Source organism: Rutilus rutilus, assembly GCF_951802725.1.
Source record: "Rutilus rutilus genome assembly, chromosome: 11".
Lineage (NCBI taxonomy): Eukaryota > Metazoa > Chordata > Actinopteri > Cypriniformes > Leuciscidae > Rutilus > Rutilus rutilus.
This window is the reverse complement of record NC_140216.1, coordinates 36,875,242-36,886,844: the sequence shown is the minus strand read 5'-3', so window position 1 is coordinate 36,886,844 and position 11,603 is coordinate 36,875,242. Positions and strand designations below refer to the sequence as shown.

The following is an 11,603-nucleotide window of genomic DNA, read 5'->3' as shown; positions in this document are numbered from 1 at the left end:
GCATCCTGCTCTCCATATCGATTCATTATCAGATGTTTCCTACAGGGGGAGACATTTAGATCCACTGGCAATAATACAACACACCAGCAGTCCGTGTCCCAAACACACATCTGAAGTTAGCAGAGACAACGACTTCATTTATCAATTTTAACTTTTTTACTTTTCATAGAGGAAAATTGCTCTGACGTGTTTAGTATAATTGCAGCAAACATATTTGCTATAAATTTGTTAAAATAGCTCTCCCACTTTTCTTAAAAGCACTGTGGTCATTATTCCATAAAATGTAATTACATTTAGTTTCAATGAATTTAAAATAATAATAAATGTACTTTATTTTATCATCATATTCCTTATTTTATCAAATATTAGTCCTGTCTGAATCCTTGCGCAGGTGAAGGGAAGAGTTTCTCTTGACCAATCAGCGTTCAGTGTGGAGGACAGCAGGAGCTTCTACCTGAGCAGGGACATGATCACCTGTGTGAGGATCTCTGAAGCTCGTGTGTGTGTGTGTGTGAGGACAGTCGTGGTTTCGGGAAAACACACAGATAATGGAGACTAGCGGTGTTTTATTGTTCGCTGTCTCCTGCCTCAGTCTGTGTACAGGAGCGCGTGACGATGTTTTCGCGCGAGTTGTGGATCTGGTGTCTCCAGGTGAAGAGTTCCTCACTGAAGAAGCGCTTCTCTCGGTGTTCGAGAGGCTGGAGAGCCGCCTGCTCTGCTCCGGTGTGTCCTGTGGGAAGGTAAGGCGGATTTGAGGAATTTTGGGGGAAATCGAGGTCCAGCTGAGAGAGAATCGGGTAAATGATCATTAAAGGGACATTCAGGAAACAAAAAATAAAAAAATAATATTAATGATACAAATACTGTATGATCTCCATGATTTAATCTATATATATAAGTATATATACAGTATACTGTACGTATATTATTATTATTTTTATATATATATTTTTTAATAGCCTAGGCCTACTTTGTTTGCTTTTGGCGTGATCATAAAAAGACAATATATATATATATATATATATATATATATATATATATATATTTATATTTCGTCAATGTCTTTAGGAGGCTTTTTGAAAATAAAAATATTGCTTTTTTTATGCAAAGTTTAGACAAAAGTTTTCCAAATATTAATAAAAATAGAATTTAATTTAAAACATATATATTTACTTTTTATACCAACATATCTTTTTCCAAAATAAAGAAAGAACATTGACACTGTATCCATGAAATAATGATTTATATAATCTGTGTTATAGATCTGTTTTGAACACAAGGAAGCATCTCATGCAATATGCCAAGAACAGGTCATAGCTGACCCTAAAATGAAAATAAATTTGGGTCATACTTTAGATCAGGGTCCAAGTCTCACTATTAACTAACTAATAACCACGACTTTTGCCTCAAACTCCAAATTCCTGCTTATTAATAGTTAGTTAGTAAGCTAGTTGTTAAGTTCAGGTATTGGGTAGATTAAGGGATGTAAAATATGATCATGCAGAATAAGGCATTAATATAAGCTTTATAAGTACTAATAAATAGTCAATATCCTATAGTAATATGCATACTAATTAACACCAGTTAACAATGAGAACTGGACCCTAAACTAAAGTGTTACCTAAAAAAATTCTTAAAGAAAATAAGGCTTATTTAAGGATCATTAAGATAGATAATTTTCCTGACAGCTAAGCACATTTTATGTAACAGATGACAGAAATCACATGAGTATCTTTACATTTATTAAAGGCAAACTTAAACTGCACACACACTGTAACCTTTCTTGTCTCTCTCTCTCTCTCTGCTGTGTAGTGTCTGTCTGTTGAACATCTGCAGCAGCTGTTGAGGAACCACAGCAGTTCTCAGGAGCTCCAGATGGAGGATTTCTTCACGGTGGCTCCTGCGTTCTGTCTGTTCCTGAGCGCTCCGACGGAGACCTGCAGGGCCGTACGAGCGGGACACTGGGACACAGAGACACACCAGTTCATCCAAACCCTCTCAGACCTCAACGACACCAGCCGGCCTCCTCACCCGGGCGTCCCAGGATATCAGGGTCTGGAGAAGCTGCTCGACGAGATGGAAACACACTATCAGCCCGACACACATGAGGTCAGGAATGGCAGAACAGCTTCAGGATTAACATGCTAATCATTCAGCATCATATATATCAAAGTTACACGGTCTTGATCTGTTATTTGTCCATCCACTTTTCTAGTCGTGTCTCTCTCTGAATGACGTTCTGGACGAGGTCGGAGGTCATCACGTGGAGCTGGACGCCGTGTTGGGAAACGTCCTCTATCATGTCCTGCGTGGAGACTGTCTCAGAGCTCATGTTCTTCCTCAGAGCCGATACTTTCTGGATTACATCTTCAGTCAGTTTGGCTCTGATAACCTCACGCTTCATGGTATGACTCAGTGATAATCCTGATGATGTTACACTAACCCTGAAAATGTTTCATGTGGGAACATTCGGTTTTATTTAAGTAAAAAAAAGTAAGATTATTGTTATTTTACCATCATTAATATACCATTAAAGTTTATATAAATATGTTGAATGTTTTTCTATTTTCATTTTCATTTTAGTTAAAGTCATTTTGTTTATTAGTTTAAAAATGTTTTTTATTCATTTATATTTCAGTTTTAGTACTTCAAGTTAAACCAGAGATATTTTAGCATCTTTGAGATACTATTATATTATTATATTTTTTGTTATTATTTTTGAAATAGATCATGTTCTATTTATATTTTCCATTTTCATATTAGTTAAAATGTTAGTAATTAAAAAAAAATTCTATAGTTTTTATTAATTTTTATTTCAGTTAGTTATTTTAGTGCATCAAGTTAAACTAAATGAAAATGAGAAATTCTGTCTTGGCAACAAACTGAAATTAAATATAAAGCAAATTAAATTATGTGTTTTATTTCAAGTAAAATGTATTTTATTATGGTTTTAGTTTCAGTTATAATAAAAACCCTGAGTTATTCTAAATGAAAATGAGAAATGTTGCCGTGGCTGAATTAAAAATAAATGTAAAGTTGTTGTTTTTAATTTTTTTATTTCAGTTGATATTTATTTTATATCAAGTGACGAAAATATGTGTTTTATGCGGTTTTAGTTTTCCTTTTTCTTGCTAACTATAATAACCCTGCTCAGGTCAGGTACAAATGGCACTTTTTCACTTTTTAAAGCAAATGGTATATCTAAAGCACATTATTGGTTCCCCAGATCAGTGTTCAGGTTTCTGTGTTCTACATTTATGTTTATGCATTTGGCAGACGCTTTTATTCAAAGCACAATTTTTACCAGTTCATGCATTCTCTGCTGAACCCAAAACCTTGTCTATAGCAAAAACATTAATATGGACCTTAAAAAGGTTCTCCTGGCTGGAGTATAAGTATGTTTAAATACCTGTTCATGGTTTTTAGACTTTATGAACTATATTTGTTTAAAGCTGAAGGTTTGTGGTCTATTTTTAATGATGCTATTGTTACTCAGATTTTGAGGAGCTCCTGAAGACACTAAATCTGGGTGGAGGAGAAGACGATCACGATGATGTTCACCTCGAGCCTCATCAGGAGGATCACCATAATAACAGCAGCTGGGATACGGTAAGACACCGCAGTGTGTGTGTGGGGCATCATGGGAAATCTTTACATGCTGTAGGACTCTAATCATTTAGATTTAGATGAGGAGTTATTTTGAGGCCTGTAACATGACATATCAACATGAATAATTGATGTTTAGCTCTCTTGATTGATGTGACATAATGTGCAATCTGAGACCATGCAATCTGTCCGTAATGATTATCATTGAAATTAGGTGCCCATTTTTTGTTCACAATTTTTGAGTGAAAACAGAAAAAACACAACATTTGAAACTTCAAGCAGAATGAAAACATGCATATACAATCTATTATAATGCCTGTCATTTGACATCCATGCAACTAATAAATCAGGGAATTGTACACACTAATGCATGCGTGCCTATCAGAACAATGAAAGCAACTGAAGCCACATTATATATGTAAATGATAAAAAAATGTGCACGTCTCAAACTTGTTGTTTTGTCTACAGAGGTGTTTCAGCGCTGAAGACCTGTTGAGGATCTACCAGCTGAACTCTTCATCGCTGACCCGAGATCAGTTCACACAGCTCAGTCCTGCTCTGATCCAGCAGATCCTCAGCGGAGGCTGTTCTGAGATCAGTTTCACACACGTGACCCCTGATTCTCTGAGCACAGCTGAGAGTGAGTGACAGATCACTGAACAGTTAGTCTGAGCTGCATAGCATATCCATATAAAGTCCACAAACATATTCTAAACAACAAACCTTAGTTCTCAAGCTTCCTTCAAATGCCTGTGCATTCAGCTGGATGTTTCATTATTCAGGCAGCTGCTATAAACACGTAATTTTAACTAACTTTAACTTCAACAGTTTGCTCATTAAGATTCTTTTTAAATTGTGTGTCTGCCATGGCAGTAGTTGAGCCAAACTGCATATTAGATATGATTTCCGAAGGATCATGTGACACTGAAGTAATGATGCTGAAAATTCAGCTTTGATCACAGGGATAAATTACATTTAAAAATATATTCACACAGAAAAAAAGCTATTTTAAATTGTAAAAAATATTTCACTGTTTCTAATAAAAAAATGCAGCCTTGGTGAGCAGAAGAGACTTCATTCAAATACATTTTTAAAAATCTTAACTTTTGAAAGGTAGTTTAATATCTAATGGCAACAATTTAAATGTGAAAAATGTATAAAAAAAAAATACTAACAACTGATAGTTTAGTTTGTCATAGAGTAAAGATGTTTTATACAGTATGTAACATTCAGTGTTGTGACTTACATTCAGTTTCTGTATCAGAAACATGACACATGACCGGCTGCTTTTCTGGTTCTACTACAATATTTAGTTCTTGTTGGCATCAGTCTCTCATTGACAAGAACTAGAACAACCAGGATCATTCCTGAATGCTGTGACTTATTATTTTAGTGATCATCTCTTCCTGGAGAAGAACAATCCTGTTTTCTGGTCACAAACCAGATTCCGTCTGAATGTTTACAAAAACCACACCTGTGAATCACACAGACGATACGATCTCTTTATATAATCACTCAATGAGCGCTTTGTGTCCAGGATATGGATATGCCACCCTCGCCAACATCATCATCTGCCTGATGGCCATGTTTGGGATCGTGGTGCTGCTGTTTTCCAGATGTACGCAGGTTTTCCAGATGTGCATCCAGTTCTGCATCAGCCTGGCCGTGGGATCCCTCACGGGAGACGCTCTCCTGCATCTGCTTCCCTCGGTAGGCGGACTCACACGTGTCTGAATAGGATGGGCTTCGTTCGTTGTTCTCATTGCTTTGTGTCTGTAGTTTTTAGGTCTTCATGCACATGAAGATGGACACGGTCACGAGGAGGAGAACCTCGACTATGTTTACAAACTGCTGGTGGTCCTCGGCGGCATCTATGTCTTCTACCTGATGGAAGCCATATTCTCCATCATCACTCGACACGGTCATCATCATGATGGAGTGAGTGACTGAGTCTGCAGCCTTAGAAGAAAAGGCTCTCTATAGAAGCTTAAAGGGTTCTTTCAGGCTCTTCATGTGTAGAATCTTTTAGGGGTTCCAATCATTTCGATGATTTTTAGTTTAAATAATTTAATGAATTAAACCACACATAAACATACTGTACTTCATCACTAGAAAAAACAAAATGACCCATTAAACATGAAAGTTTTATGCAATCATTTCACCTTATATAGAACCTTTTTGCCATAAAAGGTTCTTTAAAATTGAGTCTAGAACCCTTTGATTCTATATAGAACCAAAGTATTTTTGTCAAATTTTCCAGTTAAAATGTCTTAAAACCCTTAAAAAAGAGATAAATTTAGCATGACATTCAGAAGCAACATAGCTAAAGATATTAAGACACATACCGTTTTAAAGTCTGGATAAAAAAAAAAAAAAGGAGGATAGCAATACTTTTATATTGTAATAATATTTCACTGTTTTTACTGTATTTTTAATTAAATAAATGTAGCCTTGGTGAGCAGAAGAGACTTTCAAACATTAAGAAATCCTACTGACCACAAACTTGTGAATGGTAGCATACATATATTTAGATTTTTACTGCACTGGTGTGATTTTTCACTTGTTTGCAGCTTGTTTATACTTTAAACAAGAGGAAAAACTCAGTGCAGCTAGACAACAATGCACTCATATTAAAGACACACTGTATGAAAAGTCATATATATCATATTCAGCTTGACTTCACAAGTAAATCTCTTGTTTTTTTTAGACATTAAAGACCCATTCACACCAAGGATGATAACTAAAACGATATTGTTTCTAAATGTAAAAAAAAAAATCCACACCACAACTATAACAATAACGGCACAGAGGAACGATATCATCGGGATCACTTTCACAAAGATTTTTTTGATGAGCGAAATGAATGTGAAATGGCATTTTAAGCTTGACTAATAAAAATAGGTTAAGCAGCAGGGGAAATTATTGGTGTAGAGCAGACTGGCCCTACTGAAATTATTTATAATTATGTTATTAAGAAGGCTCAGGTCATTCTTTGTACTGATGACCACCCATTATGAACTGAGTTTCAGGCCTTACTTTCAGGCCATCGTTTTAGAGAACAAAAATGAAAGATTAATTTATGTCTGGGGCTATTAAGATACTAAACTGCCCTGGCCCTGATGAGAGTTTACTTAGCACACAAAATTAATGAATTTATTAAGAATAGAGCCTGGTAATTTTATGTATGCATCCTGTATAATTTTATTGTTTATTTAGGAACTTTTGTATGTAATAGTTTATCTAATATGTATTACATGGATCTGGTTAGTGTTTCTGGTGCCTTGCTGCAGTCTTAGTTTCCCTAAGTGGGACAATAAAGCGGTGTCTGAGTCTGATAAAAATGTATCCAAATAATAAATAAAAGAGGGCCCAAGACTGAGCCTTGGGGAACACCAGTGGTAAATTGCAATGGATAATAACATTGACAGCCAATCAGAATCCATCGTGCTTTAAAGAGCTTGAGCATTTAAAGAGACAGACGACAAAGCTGCAGCTTGCTGTCATAAACAGAATGATATCGTCCGCTGGTGTGGACGTTGTTATAGTTATCATTATATTTATCTTTTAATTGTATTTTTTTGCTGTGTAAAAAGTTATGATTAGTAAGGTGTCCACCACAGGAACTGACTCGCCTTAATAAAGGGTCTCTGTTGTCTTGTTGTAGGAGTCTGACCCTCATCACTGCGATCACAGTAAAGTTCTGCAGATGTTCCAGAGCAGGAGACGCAGCAACAACTCCGCCTCACAGGACGAGCTGGTGAGACCGTCTTTCTGTGTGAACGTGGGCCAAATAAACAAGTTATCATGTTACAAATCACTACACAGGCACTACAGACAATACCAGTTTTCCCTGAGGAGGTCAGGGGTAATCATATTTCACAAACCCAGACAGTAATTGTAAAAAGCAGGAGGTCATTTTAGGTGATTTTATTATCATCTGAATCAGGAATGTTGGTGTTTATTGGTGGCGTTTTTGATTGTTTGATTAATGAATGGATATTTAACTAATTTCTAGATTAGCCTTAGATTTAGACAGGAAAATGTGGGCATCAAAGGTGGATTTTTTTCTTTTTCATACAATATCTCCAAAAATTACAGCAATTTTTCTGCTCACTCATAAGACAAAATCCTGTAGGAACATCCGTGATTTGGGTGTATAATTTTTTTCCGTAACATGTCTGCTTTATTTTGACCATCAAATACAGTTTATCAGTGCAGAAACATCACAGTCATCCTCTGTAATCATCAGTTAACACTGTCAGTTCTCATTGATCTCAGGTGAACGAGCAAAACAACGAGAAGTCCTTCCTGGAGCCGTTCAGCAGCACACGAGGTCAGTTCATGCCTAATACTCAGCGCTCTGTGCTAAACACAACTTGGCTGTAAATAATAACACCCCACTTAGAGTTAATCGCATGTTTGTGCATTAAGGGAGTAAAATGACCTGTTATTAAAGTGACCTTTACCAGAACCATCCGATGAGGTCACTTGTTAAGAAGTTTCTGCTGCCATATAAACTTTTCGTGAACATTTCTAAACACCCTTTCAAAAGCTTAGACTCAGTAAGATTTTTACTCTTCTGCTCACCAAGGCTGCATTTATTTGATCAAAAATACAGTAAAAACAGTCAAATTGTGAAATAGTAAAAAATACATTTCTATTCATGATGATTCATTAAATTGATCAAAAGTGACAGTAAAGACATTTATAATGTTACAAAAGAATATATTTCAAATAAATTATGTTCTCTTTTGAACTTTCTATTCATCAAAGAATCCTGAAATTAAAAAAAACTACCACAGAGAGACTTTCAAAACATAATAAAACCTTGCGCTTTGACCAGTAGTGAGCATCTCTCTCATGTCCTTCAGAGAAGCGTTTGCTGCCGTTTATGATCACCATTGGCGACGGCATCCATAACTTCACGGACGGATTGGCCATGGGCGCTGCGTTCTCCGTGTCGTGGCGCTCGGGACTGGCGACATCACTGGCCGTCCTGTGCCACGAGCTTCCGCACGAGTTAGGTGAGATCTCAGGAGTTTCATTTGAGAAGATTAACTCTAATCTAGCTACTGAAATCGCATTGAAAACAACTAGAAAAAGTAAGTTTGTCAAGACAGACTTTGAATGTTGTGTGAATGTTGTTTGAAGGTTACAGAAACATGTAAGTTTGAATACTACTAACGCTTTCTATGTACTCTTGAAATAACTCTTGTACACAATGTTCTGTAACATTACTGTAAAGGGCAGTCAAACAAGATTTCCTGCACACACGTTTCCTTTCAGGAACATAAAATGAGATTTCTCATCATTTACAGTCATGTTCATAGTCTGTATCCAACATAAAATCATTTCAAAGTAAATGAAGCCTGCCTTTATTTATAATTACATTTAAATAGTGAATTTTTAAAAGTTATATATTTTATTATATTTGATATGTATTAAAAATGAATGTGTGTGTGTTTGTATATATATATATATATATATATATATATATATATATATATATATATATACACACACTTTTTTATTTGTTTCAATTTTTAAATATTCCTTTATATTAATTTATGTATTACATTATGTTTTTAACTATTTACGTTTTTTTACGGTTTTTTTTCCATATATTTATATATATATATATATATATATTTCATTTTTATGATGCAAAATATAATGTGTGTTTGATCTCTGTGCGGTTGTTGTCTGCAGGTGATTTCGCGATCCTGCTTCACTGCGGTCTGTCTGTGAAACGCGCTCTTCTGCTGAACGTGTGCAGCGCTCTCACCTCCTTCATCGGGCTGTACATCGCTCTGTCCATCTCCACACAAACACTCGCTCATGAGTGGATCTCCGCCGTCACCGCCGGACTCTTCCTGTACATCGCCCTCGCAGACATGGTGCGTTTGCTGCTTTCAGAACGCAATGACTGAGCAGAAATGAACAAAATAGCCAACATATATTGTGTAAAATGAAAAATGACATGCTATATAGGCTTATGCTAAAAGCAGCAATCTCAGATTCAACTCTGAAAAAAATCAATACATCTTGTAGTTTCCTGCATTTCTCAAGTCAAACAAACATCTAAAATATGTGTCATCAGATCATCATAAAAAGCAAGCTTCATTTCTCTGTTGTTTTCCTCTCGTCTAGCTCCCCTCCATGCTTCATGTGGACAGCAAATGGCCGTGGCTGATTTTTCTCCTGCAGAATCTGGGTCTGATGACCGGATGGGGGATCTTATTACTCCTGTCTTTATATGAAGATCAGATCGGAATCTAAAACATGATGCCGCTTTGTACTAGTGTATTATCATATTCCCTTCCTCGAGCACGTTTGTGTGATCGTCACTTTAAAAAAGTGGAAATATGTGCAATTTATAGTGCTGCCATGTTTTAATATGGAATATTTGTCATTTTAAAACCTATTACTTTTATTAATATTATTGTATTTTTAGAACACCATTTACAATTTCTTCAGAAAATGTAAGTTTAATAACAATTTAACATTTGAAATGGATAAATCATCTGTGTGAATCACTTTAAATCATGGTCATCAGCACTCAGTTTAAATATTTACAATTTAACTATAATTTGTGTTTCTATGAAGATGTAACTGGATTGAAAATAGTGCACTTGATATATGGAAGTGATTTTACATCATGAAATTCTGGTAATATATGAAGTATGAATAGTGTACTGTGCAGCCATAAGCTCTGTGAATAAATGAACTAAGGGTGAGCTGTAGATCCTGTGCAAGTGTGAGAATAATCAGTCTCTGTGCTTTCATAAATGTTATGTAAAGCCTGTCTTCAGCATTATGGTGTCGTGTGTCAGTGTGTTATTAGTCATGTTAGAGACTGCTGTGGTGAAGCCACTTGAAGCCAGTGATTTTACTGTCAAAGCTGAAATGCTGAGGTTTCGTTTAGACTCATCAGAAGTGTTCATTAGACGATCCTTGTTAGCCTGGGTTTCCCCATGCTGCCTTGATAGACATTCATAGCGCCCAGTAAACGGCTCTGGGCATTCGTAAACCACGCCTCAAATACGAGAAAATGAACATGAGACTTGGTCTGACGTTAGCCAGGCTAGATCCTTGTAGAAATGAAGGAAAATGACAGGTGTCTCTGAAATATATAACATACACACACCCAATATAAATACAGTGCGATGACTGCAAACCTTGGGAAAACATTTAAAATGAGACATTACTCAGAAATGCTCTCTGTCAGGGTCGGAAATGAACCAGGGTGTGAGACAAAAATACCCTCGTCTAACATTTGACTTCATTATAAAATAAAAGAGGTCAACTTAGATCAGTGTTTTGACTCTTATAAATGATTTTCATGCATTTTTTTTCCTAGTCATATAAAAACTCGGTACTCATCCATTGAGTAAATAACAGAATTAAACGTTTCTATGAATTATTATAAAGCATTGAAGAGCTTATGTTCAGAAACAGGTGAGTTTGAATCATTAGAGCAGCTTGAGCTGAACGAGCAACACATGCAACTGACACACACACACACACAGCACTTTATTTCTTCATTCTCACTTTTCACTTTTCGTAGACCTGCATGGTGAAATCACCCTTTGGCTTATTTCTCTTAGGAGTCCATTTTACTGACAATGCATTTTTAGAATTATACACAAACAGATGTTAAGCATAGCCTACTTATTTTTCTAAACCTGTTACATAAAGTCAAGAACCTTTTGTGGAATGGAAAGGTTCTTCATGTAACCATCAATGCCAGTATATAAACATTTTATAAAGTGTTGATTTGTTTCCTAAATGATTTACTGCTGCGAAAAAAAACTGATCATCATCAAAAAAAAATAAAAAAAAATAATAATAATAGATTCCAGCACTTTTTTTTTTTTTTTTTTTACGAGTCCAGAGTCTGTTTATATTCATATGTAATGAGTGTAATTACAGGCTACCTGTAGGAGAGACCACACAAAACATGCGGCGGTAGATGTGTCTGTGATGAATTTAGATTA

At 35.7% G+C, this 11,603-nt stretch overlaps 1 protein-coding gene across 1 annotated transcript; it reads left to right on the top strand.

The window, feature by feature from the left end:
* The first annotated feature begins 385 nt into the window (after positions 1–385).
* LOC311300494 (zinc transporter ZIP4-like) lies at positions 386–10,421 on the top strand. Its single transcript, XM_084424786.1, has 12 exons — positions 386–740; positions 1,813–2,109; positions 2,216–2,405; positions 3,497–3,609; positions 4,075–4,246; positions 5,144–5,316; positions 5,386–5,544; positions 7,271–7,363; positions 7,885–7,939; positions 8,478–8,630; positions 9,316–9,503; positions 9,757–10,421. The coding sequence occupies exons 1-12, from the start codon at positions 549–551 to the stop codon at positions 9,883–9,885; spliced, it is 1,914 nt and encodes a 637-aa protein (XP_084280912.1). The 5' UTR covers positions 386–548; the 3' UTR covers positions 9,886–10,421.
* The last annotated feature ends 1,182 nt before the right edge of the window (positions 10,422–11,603 follow it).

Coding starts and splice junctions, on each gene's coding strand:
- LOC311300494 (XM_084424786.1), top strand. CDS start 549: ATGGAGACTAGCGGTGTTTTATTGTTCGCTGTCTCCTGCCTCAGTCTG. Junction 5,317..5,385: donor TCCTGCATCTGCTTCCCTCG/GTAGGCGGACTC, acceptor TTGTGTCTGTAG/TTTTTAGGTCTTCATGCACA. Junction 7,364..7,884: donor CCGCCTCACAGGACGAGCTG/GTGAGACCGTCT, acceptor CATTGATCTCAG/GTGAACGAGCAAAACAACGA.